Source organism: Euleptes europaea, chromosome 5 (genome assembly GCF_029931775.1).
Source record: "Euleptes europaea isolate rEulEur1 chromosome 5, rEulEur1.hap1, whole genome shotgun sequence".
NCBI lineage: Eukaryota > Metazoa > Chordata > Lepidosauria > Squamata > Sphaerodactylidae > Euleptes > Euleptes europaea.
The window spans coordinates 54,539,241-54,560,200 of record NC_079316.1 but is presented as its reverse complement, the minus strand read 5'-3'; the positions used below and the strand labels follow the sequence as shown (position 1 = coordinate 54,560,200).

Below are 20,960 nucleotides of genomic sequence, written 5' to 3'. Positions count from 1 at the left end.
AATTAAGACTGCTCTTAGACCTGAATTAAAAGAGCATTGCTCATTCTTGTTACTTAAAACTATGGTAGTCAAAATTTTGTTGATCTGTTTCAAAGATCTGTGGTTGGTTCTTTAGGTAACACTCTGGTATAACCTTTATTCAGGAGAAGCACAAGCTCTAATTGTGTTTGTTGTCCTTTCTGTCCAATAGATGATGTCAGTCCATTCAGACAGATTTGTTTCAAATAAGATTTTGGATATGTTGATGGCATTAACAATTAAAAATGGTGAGTATTCTAAACTAAAATGTAGTTAATAATCCTATGTTTCAAAATTGCAAATTGGAAAACTTCTCTTTTCCCACTCTGCACTTAGTTGTTTTGAAAGTAATGTTTTGAGGTTAATTGGATTTTGGTCAATGTGAGTGACCAGATTTCTTCTCTTTATCGCCTTGTACAAACACTTTCTATTATGCTACAGTGAAGGTAGAGGGTTAGGTAACAAGAAGTGGCAATAAATAGTTAAGAAATACTCATATTTGATCGATACATCTAATTTTCAGCATGGCCAAATATGTAGATACTTAAATCTAGAGACTGGAGCCAAGAATGAACAATACAAATGTTTCTATAAACTTGAAAAAAGCCCTGGGGTTGCAGAAAAATCTTAAGGCAGTTAAAACACCCAAAATAATAGAGGCAGTGCCTATAGCTTTAAGAAAAGAATGCATTAGTGGTTTCATAGGGGTTGCTAGGCAACCACAACAGTGTTGCCAGACTTCTAGCTTTGTTTCTGTCAGGAAAAGGAAGAGAGAAATCAAGGCCCTTTTCAAGGCTTTTTTGGCCTTAGAGGGAGGACTCATCAGGACCAGGTCTGGCAGCAACCACTAAGCAACTTGAAACAACCCGACTTGCCTGACTCACTCAGTCCCAGCTGCTTGCTACTATTCAGCAGCAGCCACCCCATGAAAACCAGTATGGTGTAGTGGTTAGAGTTTCAGCCTGGGATCTGAAAGACCCAGGTTTGAATCCGCGCTGTGCCATTGGAGCTGGAGAGCCACTGCCAGTCTGAGTAGACAATAGTGACTGATGGACCCACAGTCTGATTCAGTATCTGGCAGTTTCATGAGATCGTTCTACAAATTTAGGGGGAAATTTGTAGAAAAATCCCAAACGTACAAAACTGGGGGCTGACAAAAAGCCCCAAAATGGAGAAGTCCTGTGCTTGCTCAGGCAGTGTAAAAGAACACTGCGCAAGCATCCATCCTGCCAAGCATTGGGAAAGGATGACCAAGGCATTGGGAAAGGAGGAGGAGGCAATGGTGGGGAGGGTGAAGGAGGTGTGCTGCTGGGCAGGCGAGTTAGGGTAGAAAGAAGTGGCATGGGAGAGTGAGGCACTGAGACAGAAGGACCAGGCAGCAGCTGAAGGAACAAGGGGAGTGTTCTAGAGGCAGCAAGGGAGGAGCTGGTGCAACAGCAAATCATGCAGTGGCAACAGAGTTAGAGGGCAAAGGCAGGAGGAGGTGGGGGCAGGTGAAAAATGTAAGGGGGCAGAAAGCAGAAGTGAGGATCAGTGGGAGTGGGATTTCCTCCTCGCCACGAGTTCCTTCACAGTAACCTGCTTGTTTTTGTATGTTATGGTGAACACACATACCATCCATGTACAGTGTGTACATAATTTTTCATTGTATGTGCATTGAGTAATTCTTATGTTACATTTAGCACATGTAGAGCTACAGATTTAAACCCCACATTTATCCCAGTTTCATTTGTAAACTGAATGCATGTTGTCTCTTTCTTACAAACACGTACACAAATGAATGCAGAATGTATATATGTTCACTGTAATGTGAACAGGGCTAGCGTCTTTCCTTCCCATAAAGTAGATTTATAAGATTGGCAGGAAATGTTATGCACTGTGTCTTCAAACCATAATTGCTGTGATTTGAAACATGTACTGTACTCATGTTCATTTTGTTGTAGTTCTGTTGAGTCTCCTCTACTATGCTGACAAACTGCTCAAAGCAGGCAAGGGTTGTTTATGCATGGGAGTTTTACTTAGGGTTTGTTGCTCACTGGACCCACACTTTTCTGTTGCAAATCCAAAAATTGTTATGCACCAGCAGCCACCAAGCTCAAATCAAGAAACATTTGAGTCCCCACCTTTTGAAATGATGTTTTGTAATTGGCTGTAGTGCTTACAGTGAGAGAAACATCCAGCCCTTCCCCCACAGGAAGCCGTATTAAAAAGCAAAATAAAAATGGAGCTCTCTGAAAGGAATGTGGGGGGAACCTAATCATCATTTTAAAATCCTTTCTGCTCAGAAAGAACTCTGAGAAAGCAGGAAGCATTTGAGTTCCAGCCCCTTTAAATGCTGCTTTGTAATTGGCTGTGGTGCTTACTGGGAGAAAAATGTCATTCCCCCCCCCCCCAAGCTTCCGTGTCCCATGCTTTGGCTTATGCACAGAGATTTCGCCCAGCCTGATCTCAGGAGACATCAAAGAATCGGGTTTTAACTGCAACAGGAAGACTTGGGATTTGCAAGAGCTGGGCGCAAGGTCATCTCTAATGGATGGAAAACTCATGCATAAACTCCAAGGAACAACCAAGTCAGACCAAGGGCGAACGTGAGTGAAAGTACCCCTGCATAAACAACCTTTATATTACATTGAAGGTGTGTGGTCACAGTCTAAAACCTGGTCTGAGAAGAACTCTGATTTTTTTTTCCTCTGCAGCATTGGTTTCTGACCAACCAAGGCCATGGATTCCATCGCTATGCGATATAGCAATGGTGTTAATCAATATGGGTGCTCCCTTTAACACACTGTTTCCTGTGCTGCGTTTTCAGCCTACCTTTACTGAGGAGAATATTATGTAAGTGTTTAAGAAAATAGTAGCTGATGATGTTTCAGTTTGTGCGTTTCCTGGATTTGTTATAAACTTTAAGAAATCATTGACCTCTCGAAATAAAACAAGATTGCTGTAACAACTTTCTAGTTTAAATGAAAAGATTGCTACCCATCGAATCTTTTCTTTGACTTTCTACTGAGTTTGTGTTTATGAGGTTTAGTGCTGCTTCGTGGCTGCTACATTATGGGCTTAGACTGGAGTAACTGTCCTTAGAATCGCACTGTATACCTGTAAAGGCATGTTATAGTCTAAGTGCTAAGATCCATAATATTGTACAAATGTAAATCAATGGAGTCATCTTGGAGAAGACTTTAGTCCTGCTATAGTTGAATAATGATATGTTAAAAACAGTTATGATCACTATAAAATAGTCCTTTTTCATTAGGTCTGAATTGTACAAGACTGTGAGGAAGCAAGCAACTGGAAACTTTGCAGAAAACCTGGCTTCTTTTTTTCTCCTGGTTCAAAGTCGTCTTTGCAACATGGCTAAGGTAACAATGCTTCCATTGGTCCCATTTTGAAAAGTCATTTCTGTGTGTAAAAACACTTCTACTTTATGTGGTAGTTGCAGTTGATAATTAAAATGTCTTTTTGAGCTTGTTTTTTTCTTCATCTGGCTTGCTAAACTATTCTAAGGCAGTTGCTGAAATACATAGCAAAACTTATGTATAGAAAGTTATTAGCAACATCTTGATATCAGATACTTAAAAATAGTGGGCATAGTCCACAGTATGAAATATTTAACCACATGTTTAATTCTACCATTAAAATTGATGAAGCTTATGGGCGAAAACGCATGGAAGGTTTTGCCTTGGATTTACCACTCTCTAGATGCACATTTTCCCCATCTGAATTCTCAAAACTCTGCATGGGGGCTTATTTTTCAGTTTTGAGAATTTGGCTGGGGAAAATGTGCATTTAGAGAGCGGCAAATCCAAGGCAAAACCTCCCATGCGTTTTCGCCCCAAGTGTTCAATTTTGAATTATTCCCAGGGTATTCCCTTGCAGAATGTACCTTTAGCTGACATCTGTATAAATAGATGTATAAATAGACAGATTGGCCTAAAGCAGTGGTTCCCAACCTTTTTTTGACCAGGGACCACTAGGACTTTTTTGTTCGGTGCAGGGACCCCAAGGTCCAAAATAAAAATTCCGAGAATTTGAAAATAAACTTTAATCATAACTGTTAATTAAACATTAGAATAATATTTGAATATATATTTTTATAATAGAAAACTTTTAATCGGAAATATTAATTTATTATGGGTTTATAACTTTGTTTCACGGACCTTAATTTAGTTCTCGCGGACCCCTGGGGGTCCTTGGACCCCTAGTTGGGAACCAGTGGCCTAAAGAGAGAATGAGCTGCAAGATGGAAAATAGTGCAGATCTTTTTTCTGACTAAAGTTTTTTAAAAGTGTTGTTTAATGAGACATCAGATATACCTTATCGGCAATAAGCTGAAGCTGACCGCAGTATAATGAGATAGTTCTATTGTTTGAGTGCAGGTTGTCTGCAGTGAAGGAATCGTGTTTACACTTGCTGTATGCAACTGAATTTAAGCTACTGTTTACGATTGCTGACTTTTTCTAAGGATTTATCTCTCTTTTTTAAGTTTCTACAACTGTGTGTGGGTATATGCCCAGAACATTACACCGACCAGGAAATACTTCTGTTGCTGTTGCTTTTGTTTAAACTGAGTTTAGAAAAAGAGCTAAAACAATATCCACTAGTGGACTTGGAGAACCTTATTATGAAACTGCTGGAAAATATCAGAAAGTGGGATACGGAGGTAACTTTATTAATTCTTGTTTTGTGTGGTCTGTATATAATTGAGTTTAATTTTATAAGAACTACATGGAAGATTTTAAAACAATTCTACATCTTAAATGTTTTGTGGGATTACTGCTTTGGCTCATTTTATTTGCTAATGAATGCTTATGTTGGGTGCACTGATTGGAAATATTGGCTGTTTCATACAGGGAGGATGTATTTAATCTGCAGCTGTGGTCCACCAATTTTTGTCTTTTAGTTCTGCTGTAAGCATGAACATGATCACAAACATGCTTACAGTTCCATGCCTTAACATGTTACAGGGCTTTTTTCATATGTTTGTAAGTCTTTAAAGAGGAAAAACTGCTGATTCTTAACACGTATCCCATTCTCATTTGTATACATGCTGAAATTGATTTTAGAAATTGCTGTCAGTTTACTCTGAACTTTTTTCCTTTCTAAAAAGATGCCCAAGTTGTGTCTGGCGATAAGTTACCTGTCCAGCCACCATCATGACCTCTTGTGGTTGGTTCAGTTTGTTCCCAATTGGACATCACGTGGAAGGTACGTTTTTACTATAGTACAGTTCTGTATGCACATTACTTCAAATGTATATATATAGAAAGCATTAAGATCATTGCTTAAATTTTATTTTTTAGACAAGCAAGACGACACCTTAGTTTGGTAGTAATCTCAAAGCTTCTTAAAAACCATGTGACTATACCCAGTAGCCAGGACCAACAGGTACTGTATAAATCACTTAATCAAAACATTAACTTTCTAGACTTCTGTTAAACCAAATGATAAGCTTTTTTCACTCATATCTATTAATAAGTTTACACTGGAGAACCATCACCTTGGAGGGAGGTCTGCACTGGTTTGGCTCCTTTTGCACATGCTGCTGCTAGTCCCCTTGAAATCCCTATCCTTGAGACGTATATTCCCACTGTCCAGGTTCCCAATATTCAGTGTCTGCTGGGTGTGCTTCCATCTCTTTTGAATTCCATCCAAGCTGCCACTTACCCATACAACTTTATTCTGCTTGCTGCCACTACCTACCTGTCTTGTCCTCCTTCTGGTACTTACTGTGTCACTTAATAATTTGCTTGCCTTGATTTCTCATACAAATGTAACCTGAAACTAAATGTAATTCTTGGGATTTGAATGAGCCCCTGAGCCACACAGATGCTCAAGTGTGAATGAAGATTCTCCTATGTGAAATTGGGATCTTCTGTGTTCCAGGCATGTGATCCATCACTGAGCCATAGCCTTTCTAATAGTCTTCTTTTTTTAATTAAATAGATGGCACTTCTGTGCCAGGATCTGGTGGAGATGAAGCCTTCAAATCTGTTAAAGAAAATTTCAAAAACAGAGACACAGCAAGATGGTCTTAGTAAAGAGTCTCTTCTCCCTGAATTTGAGCCCCAGGTAATGCCTGATAATATTCCCAGAAAGTGAGGTCTTAGTAATCACAGCTAAGGATGGCTGGGAGCTGGGCAGGTGGTATGTACAGGATCAGAGGAGTATGCCGAATATATTAGGTACTGTGGAACATGGGCAGGTTGGTGCTGCTGCAATTGTCTTGTTTGTGGGCTTCCTAAAGGCACCTGGTTGGCCACTCTGTGAACAGACTGCTGGACTTGATGGGCCTTGGTCTGATCCAGCATGGCTGTTCTTATGTCAGTTACTTGGATTATAAATGCCCATAGATCAGAATGTCTGCAAGGTTGTATAAGATGTACGGGCAGCCAGGCAAAGGCAAGGTGAGGTCAAATGCTAGGGCCAAGTTGGAAGCCCTCCAATTGTTCTGACCAAATCTTACTTGAATTCTCTTATGGGGACTAGTGGATATCAGAAGGCCTTGCCTTAACCTGTCAGATGCTACATTTCTTAGGGTCCAAGCAAGTCCAGCTTGGTGCTCTTTCTTCCTGCCATATACCAACCTGTGCTTGAACACACATTCTAAGTTGTACGTAGAGCCTGCCAAGTACCAGACGTGAAATCCAGATATTGCATTGCTGATCAATACTTCGCTCATTCTTCTCAGGCAATGTCTTCACTCTAAACATCATAGCTCATTTATTTTGCCTAGATTTTTAGTCTGGTATGATCCCTGGCTTGTCTGCTGGCAGCAGAACAGTACAGGCATGGTGCAGTCCTGTACCATGTAAGGCTGTTTCTTGACCACTCACAGTGCAAAGGGCAAGTCTTTGTCAAGTGCAGTTCACTATCATTGAACCTACTGACTTAAGTTACTTTTTGATTCAATAGAGCAACAGTTTGATTATTAAAGCACTCTTCTGGTAGCCACAGTAATGGAAAGCCTTATTGCTGCTTACTGTTTTACTCCTAGAAGTCACGTCTAACATAAATATATTGGTTCTTGTAGGTTATCCGGGCTGTGTAACCGTGGTCTTGGAATTTTCTTTCCTGACGTTTCGCCAGCAACTGTGGCAGGCATCTTCAGAGTAGTAACACTGAAGGACAGTGTTACTACTCTGAAGATGCCTGCCACAGTTGCTGGCGAAACGTCAGGAAAGAAAATTCCAAGACCACGGTTACACAGCCCGGATAACCTACAAGAACCAATGAACTCTGACCGTGAAAGCCTTCGACAATATTTTTAACATAAATATATTTTGGAAGATTTAGTCTTCAAACCATGAAGCTGGTTGGGAATTGATTCACAGTCAATTCCAGTATGTAGGCTGCATGCATGGCAGGGTGCAGGAATGGTTCTTTGTGTCACATATTGTTTCTCACCGTTAGTGTGAATGCATGCAAATGCCTATGTGAATATGTCCTCTTTGTGCTGTTTGGGTGCTGCAAAAAAGGTGAGTGCATTCACATAGCCTTTTAATTATATAAACAAAACATCATCAATTGTTCACATAAAACAATATACATAAGTTACATAAATCAGAGTATCACACAGGCAGAATACAATTCTACTGATGAAATATTTTCAAATAATAATCTCTACATTAACAAAAATATCAGGAATTTTTAAATTAACCACTCCCAAGTAGTGAGGGTGGCTTATATGTGATCCGGATCTCCCTTCTATATCCTGCCATGTATGAAGCAGTATGTCTTGATCTGTGGTGAATTGAAAGGGTAGGAAAGAAAGCAAAACTGCTTACGGCAGCATGTGTAAATCTTGTGTCGGTAGCATGATTTGGGAACTCTTAAATCTGAATTGTTTGTTTAGACAATGTTGTTGGGCGCATACGCTTCAGTTCTTTGAGAGAGTTGACCAGCCCTTCATAAGCAGTTAGTATCCAAACTAGTAAGTGCTAAAACTAAATATTTTTTATTCCTTTCCTAGGCCTACTACCTGACCTATGTTCTGCTTCACTTGGTCAGGGAAGCTAGCAATTCTGAGGCTGCAAATTCTAATCAAAGGGTGAGTAGCTGGCTCAAGTTATATAATGCATGTGAAGGGGTTGTTTTATGTGAAGTACATGCTATGAAATGTGCTGAAATACTCATGGCTTATGATGTTATGGAATAGTGCTCAGTAAAAAAAGGTAAAACATACATAGTGATAACTTGCACTGAAGCACTTCGTATGTCTTTGGGGAAAAAACCTTTGAAATAATGGATGGAAGAATCAGAAATCTTGAGGGAGGAACAAGGTAGGGTTCGTCAAGGATGCTCTGGATTGACAGTTGTCTGTTTTTATCTCACTTGATAAAGAAGTATACCTCTGTAAATAATCGTTTATATGTAGCCTTCATGATCTGCATTCAGCCTTTGATAGTATTTCTAGAAGTAGGCTGTGGCAGAAACTGGAGGAAACTACGATTAGTAGGCATTTGTTATGACTACTGATTATATTATATCAAGGTACTGAAGTTAAAATTGGATGTTTGGAGTGCCAGACCAGAGACTCAATTATTACCTTTCAAGGTGTTCAACAAAGCTCTATCTTACCGCCCTACTTCCTCATTTTGTGTATTAATAATATTGTCAAAGCTGTTTCAGCACCATTTAGCGTGCACCCATTCAACCAACAAGATCTTTCAATTCTACTTTATCCCATACGCCTGTAAGTTTGAAGCGTATGCTAGTCAGTTTTGATTCCTACTGTGTAAATGAAGGATTAATTATGAATGCAGAAAAATCTAAAAATAGCTGCTTTTTTAAGAGGGTCTTGGCTAAAGTAAAAAAGAATGGAGAGTAGCAAATACTAATATTGAACAAATGACTAGATTTAGATATTTAGGACTGCTATTCTCCCAGAATTTATCCTGGAAAGCCCAATTTAAATTTATTTCTCACAAGACCTTTTATCACTTTTTTTTCACACAGTAGGAGGAAAATATTATCTGGCAGCTATTAGGACGTTTTAGGGAAAAATCAACCAAATGATCCTTTATGGTACTGGAGTCTGGGTAGAAGGCATTTCAGGGAACATTGATTCCTTTCTGTTAAAACTCTTGAGGAAAATAACCAGATTGCTTAAATGTGTATTGGGTATAGCTGTTCAGCAAAAATTTGCAATTCCTTCATTAGAATCAGCAGCTTTTAGATTTAGGATTAAGATTCTACAAGTGGGAACCCGCAAGGATTTGCGGGAGGCATCTCATTTCACCACCACCACTATTTCATTTTCCCCTTTCCTGGAAGCCTCCATACCGTCCCTCTTTTCCTGCTTCCTTCTCTCCTAGGGTTGCCAACCTCCAGGTAGGGCCTGGAGATCTCCTGGAATTGCAACAGATCTCCCAACTACAGAGATCAGTTCTCTCTTAGGGTTGTCAGCTCCAGATTGGGAAATTCCTGGAGATTTGGGGATTGAGCCTTGGGAGGGCAAGGTTTGGAGAGGGAAGTGACCTCGGCATGGTATAATGCCATAGATCCCACCTTCAAAGCAGCCATTTTCTCCAGGGCAACTGATCTGTCATCTGGAAACTCCAGGCATCATTTTCTCCAGAGGGATCTCTCCCTCTGGAGAAAATGGCTGCTTTGGAGCATGGCAAGACATCCAGCTGAGGTTTTTCCTTTCCCCAAACCCTGCCTTCCTCAGACTGCACCACAAAATCTCCAGGAATTTCCCAACCTGAAGGTGGCAACCCTAGCCCAGGCCTGCATCCAATGAGTCCTTCCTCAAAGGCAAAATAGTCCTGGAAAGGACCCCTCCCTCTGTCTTTTACTGACAGATTTCACTTTTTGTTTTTGCAAACCTGGGGCCCTTTTCAGGTTTGTAGAAAGATCTGTCTTGCCTGTTCACAACTCCAGTCTCTGGATTTTAAATATCCTCAGATTTAGCTGACTCGGCTATTAGTGTATAGATTTAATTATAGATCTAGGCTCCTCCCTAGACTATGAGAAGACTCCTTTCAGAGTAACTGGAAGAGGTTTGTTCTAAGATTGGGACAGCTAGGCTTTACTTCTGCTTTTTTATTATTTTTGGAGAATGATACAGTAGTGTTGGCATGGGTTAAAAAGCAGTTGTTACAGTTAGATTTTAGAAGTACGAATCTTCAAGCAAGAACCTGCGAGCAAGAAGGCTGCGTTGTCTTTCCTATAATGAATTAGAACCTCCAGTAACCCTTCAGGCATATTTAAAATGTTTGACTATTCCCAGATACTGTATTTTTTTTTTTTTTGGCTGCCAGATTAAATGCTGTATTATCGCCTGAATTAAAAGGCCGATTTGCATGAGTTCCTTTTTCAGAACATTGGTGCTTTTGTAATACGGAAGACAAGTGCCTTGACTCGCTATCAGTGAGTGCAACCCTAAAGAGAGTTACTCCAATCTAAGCCCATTCATTTCAGTGGAGTAACTCTCCTTGGGAATGCACTGTTCTTGAATGTCCTTTATTTATTGAATATAGAGAAAGATGGATAACCCTGTTATCAGAGGATGAATTTATAAGTAATTATCATTTTTTCCTTTCTGCAGGATAATGATCTGAATATTACTAAGTCCTTGGCCTCTTACCTTTTAGTACTTCAGCATAAAATAAAAATTTAAAAAACTTTTTAATTAAGGTGGGTTTAGAAGGGAAAGGAGATTTTTTTTTTAAAATTAGTGTGGTTAGGCTTAAGGCCATGGCTAATAAAGCCATACTACTGAAGGAAGGACATACTGAAATGTGTAGTGGTAATATGTGCTGGTTGGCACTTTGTTTGTCTTTGGGGAAAATAACTTTGAAATAATTGAATTAACATTGTGTACTTTTAGAAATGGCTACTGAAACTCTGTGGTACTCTGGAAAAACATGTGAAATGTGATATTAAGGAAGATGCCAGGCTGTTTTATAGAACTAAGGTGAGTCTCTTGTACTATTTTCATTTGCAAACACATTCTCTGGCTTTAAGGTGGTGACAATATTAAATTATACAGAGCCCTTGCCATGTATAACTATGCAGTAAATTAGAAAAACGCCCAGCCTCCTGGAGTGTAGTAGACTTCCTGATGCTGGTTGGCATCAGCGCAGGGTGCCTTCTGACACGAAATGTTCTTGCGTTGAGGAATGCAGTGCACCACTTCAAACTGTACGTGATGAATTCCTTTTAATAGTTCTTCACAAACAACTCCATGCAAAGAGAAAATTGGGACAGCAGGGAAAAGGTTTTTACCCTCTCCCTTTGTGTGTTGTACAGGCTTTTGTTTATAGGGATGTTTTTAATATGGTGGAGATTCCACAATGTAAACCTCCATCTATAGTCTGAAGTGATGCAGTTTGTTCTGCCATCTTATTCACATCTTATTTTCTTGCGTGTATATTCTAGAGAATATACGTAGATCTGATCTGGTTTGGAATCATACATTCTTGACATGTGTACCAAGATCCCAGGAGATCTGAGATCTTTGTCTCATCTAGTTTGACTTTATTTCATGTTAATTGGGAGAACTGGGGGGGAGGGGGGAAGAGAGCATAAGTAAGCTCTTAATTCCACAAATAGTCACATGATACTCCACCACATTATTTTGACTACAAGTGCACGCTCTCTCTCTTTCTCTCTCACTCACACACACACACAGAGAATTGTCTTATAGTTCATATCTGTGCTAAACAGTAGTCCAGACTACATTTCAGTTAAAATCAAGAGTACAGTAGGACTAAACCCCTGTGCTTTCCTTCCCCCCCCCCCCCCCGGAATCATACATTTGATAAATATATTGATGAGGAAATACGATGGGCTAAGAATGAAACCACCTTTCGAATTATTGATCACTGCTCAAATACCTCGGGGCTGTATCACTAATATATTATTAATAAGAGCCCTTTAAGTTCTATTAAAATTGAAGGACTTAACTATTAGTATGGACAAATGGGGTTGGATCTGGAACCGTGTTCGACTGGACTTAAACAAAAAAATTATAATATACTTTTTCAGTGGTATCTGACTGCCCACTCACGTTAATTGTGGCAGGACAAATGTTGGCGTTGTAGTTCATCATTTGCTGATTAAATTTCATATCTTTTGGGCATGCTATAAAATACAGATATTTTAGAATACTGGTCCAGTTTGTTAGTGAAATGTGAGGTATCAATGTACCCCTTGAGCCTACCATAATACTACCAGGGTGATTTAAAAGCAGTGTGGACTCCTCAGTTATAGAGCTACTGCCAAGATGGTTATAGCGGGAAAGTGGGGAAAAAAGGCAGAACCCCCTTCTATAAATGAATGGCTTAATAAAAGCTGGTGTACTGCTTTACTGACAAGAATAATGTATCAGAGAACCTGAAGGAGCAATTTCCAAACCCCACTCCAACAAACAAACAAACCTGGATATTGTTTTGTAATTCATTGTAAATTATTCTGTTCTGCATGACTTTATCTTTTTTCCTTTTGTTTGGATATATATGTGTATTTTTCCTTTTCCCTATATTTATGTAATTATAATCAACAATAAATATTTTAAAAGAAAAAAACCAACAGTTCCATCTATTCAGCATTTTACGTTTGTATGCTTCCTTTCTAGGTAAAAGATTTAGTTGCAAGAACATACAGCAAATGGCAACAAATGATCCATAGTTCTCAGCCTACTCAGGTATTCTGCAGTTAAGTTAGCTTTCAGTGTTGCTATGTGCACTCTCATTAGTATGTTGTAAGTTTTCAGTTAATTGTGGTGGCACAGGGGGATATTTGTGAGTTGTGAACAAGCCAAAAATTACTTTTTGGGAGGTGGTTATGTGGTTTGGCCAATTTATAGGTTGGTTAGCAGGGGATGGTAATAGTGAACTGGGGGGAATTCAGTACCTTACTCTTGGTCTAGCAAAAAAGTAGGCTCTGCAAATAAGTGGAGAGAGCTCTGAGAGAACTGTGACTGGTCCAGGGTCACCCAGGAGGAGTGGGGAATCGAACCCAGTTCTCTAGATCAGAGTCCACCACCCTTAACCACGACACCACACTGGCTATGAAAAAAGCAAACTGCACAAACATGACTTGCAGCGTCTTGTAATATACAACACACAAGCAGTCCAAAAGATTGTGACTTGCTCTTGTACCCTGAACTAGTCCAGGCAGGGTGGCTCAAAATATGAAACTCTTAAATCTAAACCTTAAAGCTGGTAAGGATTGAGAAGGGTACAGCTCCAAATGTCTTCTAGCACTCAAAGCTCACTTTAGTGAAATGATGCTTGCACAGCCCAAATAGCGCTTTTGAAAGTTATGTGCTGAGATGTTGATAGAACTATCAGTTGAAATATTTGGTTAATCTCATGGATTCTGACTGTTTAATTTTTTAAACATTTGCTTATGGTCAGAACTCCTATAGCAATCTGAGATACCCGAAGTGTAAGAGCTTTTACATATGAAATCTACCTCTAATCCTTAGAAGGAAAAGCCATCTTTTAAATGTTTTTGTTTTGTTTTTATTAGTTACAAACTAGAACCAAAATACCTTCAAAATTTATGTATGCCCTGAAGTCATAGCTCTGCCAATTAAAGCGTATAGTTATCTGCTTCTCTGTTACAGTGTTGTCACAATTGTTTTGCTAAATGTTCTGAATTTCTTTATTCTTTTACTTCTGGGAAATCTAACATTAGGGGAAGATTCATGATTATTGGGACCCAGATTCTTAAAATGGATGGATTGGGAAGAACAAAATGAATGCTATGTCCAAGGAAATGGAGAATGAAGACTACAGTGCAACCTAAGGACAGGGAGAAGAAGCCCTGTAATCCAAACTTCACTTCTTTTCCACCAATAGGGTTCTTTGCTCTTTCTTCAATATCTTAAAAATAAGGATTTTTAAAATAAAAGTTGGATATGCTTCTTAAGAGTGCAGATTATGTTTGCTGGGTAGCCCCTTTCTACTTGTAAGAAGAATCCTCAAGGCAGTCTGTTTTGGGCTGCAAATTCCCCCCCCCCCAAAAAAAATCTGTGTTCTAATGTTCTTTCCCCATAATCCTATAAACAACGGCAATGATAAAGAATGCCATTGTAAAACTGATTACGATAAAATAAATTTTAGACAAAGTAATAGCAAATTTTAGACAAAGTATCAAGAGGAAGCCTTTCTAAGGCTCAGTTCATGCGTGTGGGAAGTGTGATTTGCATATCCTTCACACATCTTATTCCTTAGTGATGGCACAGTGGGGCTGTGGAAGTGCAGATGGTAATAGGTCAAAAAGTTTGAGCTAAAGTTTTATATAAACTTAACTCATCAATATTGATGGAGCTTAATCCCAAATTCTGTAAGCAAAGGGGGCAATAAACTAACTGAAGTCAGACAGTGCAATCCTAAAGAGTTATACCCTTCTGAGATGATTGATTTCCATTTAACTTAGAGTGTAGCTCTGTTTAGGATTGCACTGTGGGTCTGGCTTCAAGATGTTTTTTAATAAGATTAAGATGATTCATGGAAATACAATGCTAGAAGTATGAGGAATTCTGGGCAGCAAAGTTATACAAGGTTAGGCAAAAGTCTTATTTTGTGAAAGTAGGCAAATCTCCATTCAAGGACAAATTTATTCTGTGTTTTGTCATGCTGCTATAAAGCATGAACTATATATGTACAGTTTACGTATTCATATATTTCATAAGTCTGTCATTCTTCTGCTAGTTAATGAGTTGGATGTTGATTCACTAATTAAATGTCTTTTACTTTGTGTGCAATTTCATATTCTAAACTCTTTGCACTGCCATAATTGTGAATACAGAATTTAAGAAGCCATAACAAATGTAAATATAATTATGTAGAGATAATATAAGTCTAAAATGTTTGATTTTTACATACAGTTGATACTTTTCACATTGTTTTTAAATAAATTTGTCATCCACTTCAAGTGTCAGTGTGCAAAATAGATGGGAAAAAATGAATATGCATGATGCTCGTTAGATCTATCCAAGGGAACAGTTCATCTGTGGGAACTTTGCTGTTGATGGCAGTGGGAGGTGTACTTGAGCCCAAGCCTATGAAAACACTTCCTATTTTCAATGGTTCTCAAAATTTATGTAATTCCAAACCAACCACAAAATGGGACTGGGATGGGGAAAGACTACCTCAAAGGGGATAGGTTTCTTACAACCAAACTGTAAAAGAAGCACCAAGATTGTATTTTACTGACGCTGCGTTCCATGGCCAGGATCCAATCAGTTCTGTGTATGAGCAGAAAGTACTTTTGCTTGCACATAGGGAGCTGCTAATTTTTCTTTCCTGCTACAGTGTTTTCAGCTGTGAGGGTCCTCTAACTGTAGGAGTTGCCTTTTGGGAAGGGGGGGCATAAATATGCAGGTGCATGTACTGATCCCCATGCATAGTGTTGAGATCTCAGCCTGTATACTACAGCCTCTTCTCACTTGTCCCTCTGCATATCCTCTTGTTAACTGAGAAATCAAGCTATAAACATTTATGTACAAAAAGCACAAAACATATCTTTCTACAGACAATTTGTATCATTATATACTACTTTGTTAAAGGAGACAATTTGTACTGCAATTAAAGCACGCTTGGAACTACCGTTTCCAGTTTAACTGCTTTTCATGTAACAGAGATAAGTACAAGAATAAAAATGTAAAATAACTTGATGTGTATTTCAGAAATCACCTGTACAAAACATTCACGGGCTCACCAACAGGTTCCTTGTGCTCACATCTGTTATTTTTTCACAGAAGGAAGCTTTCCAAATACAAAGAGTGGGAAGGGGAGGGCTTAGAAAGTACAGGGTGTCAGCTTTTGGGAACAGAATAGTTTTTGGGAAGAGAATTCATCAAGTTGGAAGCTAAAATTACATGGCGTTCTATTTGGCAAGACTAAGGTAAGGCAGAGTGGTCAGTAGCACCTTGATTAGATCAATATTCTTGAATTCTGGTTACTGATCTGGCAGTGCTTGGGTGGGTCATTCTTTCCCGAATTTTCCTTTGTGCCAGGAATATACCTTTCCACAACCAAGCTACTTATCCAATATATTTTATGATTAAAATGAGTTCATGTAAATCGTATAGACTGCTGTGGCCCCTCCTTCTCCTCTTTACCAATCTACTCTCCTTTGTCTTGCACATACCCTCTGTCTGACGCTTGTATGACTCTGTTTGCAAACAAATCTTGGACAAGGTCTGGCTAGACTTCCCTGAGTTTGGCAAGGCAAGTGGACTAGTTGTAGACCAATGTATAGAGACGGAGGCAAGCAAAATGAAAGCAAAGCAGTTGCAGCAACAAGACTGGTTAGTAATCAAACTATTGCCACAAGTCTTATATTTAAAATATTTATATGGAACCACTCCCTAAACTATTTGAAGCAGCATTTAAAAGTTATCTGACTGAAAATGAGGATGAAATTTCATCACTTATTAAAAGTGGTTGGTTGGTTGGCCTTGAGACAAGAATTCTAGTAGCTTTCAAAAAATTATTTACTAATATATACTAATATATGCTGAATTTCTGAAATTTACTATAACAGTGACTTCCCTTGAACACACGAACTTGCCTTTTAGTAATACATCTCCCCAATGTCTTTCTCCTCTGTCCTACTGGCTCCACTAATACCATTTTGGGTTCCTGTTTTTCATCTGTGCATCTGGCCAGTAGGTAACCATTACAGTTTTCTCCAGTCATCATTTGAAGAGCATGAGGTGTAGAACAATTTATTCTTAAAGAGGGGCCATATGGCCTCCAGAGATGGATCTACAAGTTTGGGGGAGGATATTCACAATCGGGTGGCAAATGGGGAGCATTCTGGATTTTAGGCACTCCTTTCTGGTAACTGCTTCAGACAGCTAACAGAGAATGAGATTTAAAGGGCTCATCCTATGGGTGGATGAAATCCTAGATTTCTCCCCCAAACCCTTAATTGGCACACAGTAAGTAAGAATGAAACCAAATATTTAGGAGTTATTTAACGGGTATCAGGCACAGGAGTCTTATCAAATGTATTCAGTATATTGTATGTCTGTCTCAATATATGTATAAATAAAGTTGCCTAGTCTGGGATGGTGTTTTTATCTTCCAATTTTTTACTTGTGGTTTGGGAGGTATATATAATGTGGCATACTTGGGAGCCAGCAGTGGATCAAAGGTGAAGAACTAGTGGTCCAGAGCCTTTTCCTTTTTCAGTAGCAGCTCCCACACAGTGGAACCAGATTCCAGAGGAAATGAGCAAAGCAGTCACTCCTCTGGATTACCCAGAAGGTGTCAAACCTTTTTGTTTCTTTTAACTGAACATTATAAGTTAAAACTGTATGTTGACCTGTTCTGTTTTCTTTTTATTATAGTTGTGTGTGCTAGCAGTCCTTGATCACAGAAAGGATTATTTAAAATTTATTAATAAAATGCACAGGCTTTTTGTGGGCGTTAGTATTGTATAGGCAAAGGTATTGGATCTAGGACAGAACCATGATTGGTTTTCATAAGTCCCATTTGATGGCCCTTGCCTCTGTGTATCATTACCCCTAGCATTGTTCAAAATTATGCAACTAATATAAACTATGCAAGTCAAACTATGATATTCGTAACTGCATTATTTAATTTGGTTTACAAAATGCGATTGTTCTAGCTACAGAGTGTAGTGGATAAAGTTATAGTGGCTGTAACAATTCTCTTACCTTCCTTTTCTGCAATACCCAAGACCAGATGTGAATCAGTAACTGCTGCCACCATTCTCCAGCACTTGCGGGGTTAACAACAGAGAAGCCTGGAGAATCACCCCTCCCTCCTTTGTAGCAATACATCTCCAGCAGTGGAGAAAAAGGTAAATCAACCCTTTTAAATCAACAGACTTTAAAAAACAATTTACTAAAGTAGACAAAAGGTTGCTAAAGAGTGGGAGGAGAAGCTAAGAAAGCTGCTACAGGTGCTGTAAACAGCACACCTGGCCAGCAGGCAGAGGGGTTTGGAGCCAAGGCAAACAAGAGGAGGTAATTGGCTTGCCAGCCACCAGGTGGGGCCTGGAGATTTGGAATTACAGCCATTCTCCAGATGACAAAGAACAATTCTGGAGGAAATGGCAGCTTTGGGAGTCAGCGTTAGCATTCCATCGCCTACCCTCCCTGAACTCTGCCTTTCCCAGGAGCCACTCAAATCTCCAGGGATTTCACAAGCAAGAGCTGGCAACCCTAGGAGAAGACGTACCCAAGGTCCAAAGAGTCATTCAGATCAAATGTATTTAAATGAGCTATTCCAACCATATGGAATGGCCTGTCTGACAAGGTCAGGAAGGCCCCCGCTCTCCTGGCTTTCCTCAGTTATTCATAACTGAAATAATAGAGGGCTTTTCTACACAGGTAGTAGGGCTGTACTATAATAAAATGGTTCAGAAAGATGCTTGGGTAAAAGATTAGGGTCTGTGTGGTCCATAGTACAGGGTATAACCTCTGCTGCCTCTTATTGTAAGTAGGATCCCACAATGTAATGTTTGCATCTTTTAGCACATTCGGTTAATCATGATGCTTCACTTCAGTTGTCTTCAGATTTATGGTTGGTTCCAGATTTCTGATATACAGATCCTATCAGGGCCATCTTAACACATGGGCACGCTGGGCAGTTGCCCGGGGGCCCCACAATCAAAGGGGGCCCATGCTAATCTATGTATGTTGTGTCTTGCTGTCAATGAATAAATAATATACTAAACGAATATACTAAAAATAATATACTAAGAGCCAGCAGGGGTTTGAAAAGAACAAGTCATGTCGGACTAATCTTATCTCCTTTTTTGAGAAAGTTACTACCTTGCTGGATCAGGGGAATGCTGTAGACATTGTTTATCTTGATTTCAGTAAGGCTTTTGATAAGGTTCCACATGGTGTTCTCATTGACAAATTGGGAAAATGTGATTTAGATCCTATTTCTGTTAGGTGGATCTGTAACTGGTTGACAGATCGCACCCAAAGAGTGCTTGTTAATGGTTCCTTCCTCATCCACTTGGAGAGAAGTGACCAGTGGAGTTCCTCAGGGATCTGTCCTGGGCCCTGTGTTGTTCAATCTTTATACAAACACAAACCTTTATTGGCATAATTACGATGCCATAAAATATCTTTATAAATGATTTGGATGAAGAAATAGAGGGAATGCTTATTAAATTTGCAGATGATACTAAATTGGGATGGGTAGCAAATACAGTAGAAGACCGAACTAGGATACAGGATGATCTTGACAGGCTGGAGAATTGGGCTAAAACTAATAAAATGCACTTCAACGAAGATAAATGTAAAGTTCTGCATTTAGGAAAAATCAAATGCATAATTATAGAATGGGGGAGACTTGTCTCAGCAGTAGTGTGTGCAAAAAGGATCTTGGGGTCTTAGTAGACCAAACACTGAACATGAGTCAGCAGTGTGATGCAGTAGCTAAAAAGGCAAATGCGATCTTGGGCTCTATCAACAGAAGTATAGTGTCCAGATCACGCGAAGTGATGGTATCACTTTGCTCTGGTTGGATGTCACCTAGAGTAGTGTTCAGTTTTGGGCACCACAATTTAAGGAAGATGTAGACAAGCTGGAACGGGTCCAGACAAGGGCAACAAAGATGGTGAGGGGTCTGGAGAACAAGTCCTATAAGGAACGATTGAAGGAGCTGGGTATGTTTAGCCTGAAGGGGAGAAGACTGAGAGGGGATACGATAGCCATCTTCAAGTACTTGAAGGGCTGTCATATAGAGGAGGGTGCCGAGTTGTTTTCTGTTGCTCCAGAAGGTCGTACCAGAACCAACGGGTTGAAATTAAATCAAAAGAGTTCCCATCTAGACATTAGGAAGAATTTTCTAACAGTTAAGCAGTTCCTCAGCGGAACAGGCTTCCTCGGGAGGTGGTAAGCTCTCCTTCCCTGGAGGTTTTTAAGAAGAGGCTAGATGGCCATGTGTCAGCAATGCTGATTCTATGACCTTAGGCAGATCATGAGAGGGAGGGCATCTTGGCCATCTTCTGGGCATGAAGTATGGGTCACTGGGAGTGGGGGTGGGGTAGTTTGGAATTTCCTGCATTGAGCAGGGGGTTGGACTAGATGACCCTGGTGGTCCCTTCCAACTATGATTCTATGATAAACTATAAATATTACAAACCATAAATATGATGTTATATTGTTCAAATGTTTGTGTTGATTAGTCTTTGCTGTACAGCATGTTTTTAATGGTTAAACACTGATTTTGTTGGAAATACCAATAAATATATCTTTAATTTTATCCATCATTTACATTTTTATTCCTGTGAGCGGTTGTGTAGATATGGGTCCCAGTGCACTGTTTTGCCTGGGGGCCTATAATGTTGTTAAGATGGCCCTGGATCCTATTGCACTTTTATTGGATGTCCCATCCTGCTGATTGTATTGACTTACTCTGTGTAATCCACCTTGAGTCCCAGTGAGAAAGGTAGATTATAAATAGTGTAAATAAATAAAATAAATTCTAATACGTCTAACTACTACAGCTAATGCTAACTCTTTCTATGTAGCTTGAGCGCAAGGCCATAATACTAGACAGCTTGCACGTGAGGGCAGGGAGTGCCAGTGAGAAAGAGATCCACCCAGGTTCAGGTAGGAGCGCTGCTAAGAGAATGAGCTGTGTTCTGGGAGGACCCTATTTCAAAACTCACCTCTGCCCCAATTTCATTAGGTGGCTGTAGCAAACCATTTTCCTTGGCTTTGCCCCCCCCTCCCTGCGTTCAGCAATATGGGGATATCAATTCTGGCCTACCTACAGGGTTGTTGTAAGGATCGCTGTGATGATACACATTAAGCATTTGAACACTTCAAGTGCTGTATACAGTACAGTATGACAACGGCTACTTTTTCAGCAGCAGCTTAGACAGCATCCCCGGGGGTGACTGCTCTGCATTGTTCCAGTTGGTTTCCTGTCCGCGCCCTTCCTCTTTGCTTGTTTGGGTTTGTTGTGCAACTATGAGAGTCTCTA

The 20,960-nt window shown here is 39.6% G+C and overlaps 1 protein-coding gene across 1 annotated transcript in view; it reads left to right on the top strand.

Annotated features, from left to right (window-relative positions):
* The window catches only part of SLF2 (SMC5-SMC6 complex localization factor 2), a 49,113-nt gene extending 35,387 nt beyond the window's left edge, over positions 1–13,726 (top strand). Inside the window, exons 10-20 of the mRNA XM_056849906.1 lie at positions 191–266; positions 2,715–2,853; positions 3,275–3,380; positions 4,505–4,681; positions 5,129–5,226; positions 5,322–5,406; positions 5,965–6,090; positions 7,991–8,068; positions 10,853–10,939; positions 12,602–12,670; positions 13,669–13,726. Of these exons, the coding sequence (XP_056705884.1) occupies positions 191–266; positions 2,715–2,853; positions 3,275–3,380; positions 4,505–4,681; positions 5,129–5,226; positions 5,322–5,406; positions 5,965–6,090; positions 7,991–8,068; positions 10,853–10,939; positions 12,602–12,670; positions 13,669–13,704 (1,077 nt within the window). The 3' untranslated portion in view covers positions 13,705–13,726. The remainder of the gene's footprint in view (positions 1–190; positions 267–2,714; positions 2,854–3,274; positions 3,381–4,504; positions 4,682–5,128; positions 5,227–5,321; positions 5,407–5,964; positions 6,091–7,990; positions 8,069–10,852; positions 10,940–12,601; positions 12,671–13,668) is intronic.
* The last annotated feature ends 7,234 nt before the right edge of the window (positions 13,727–20,960 follow it).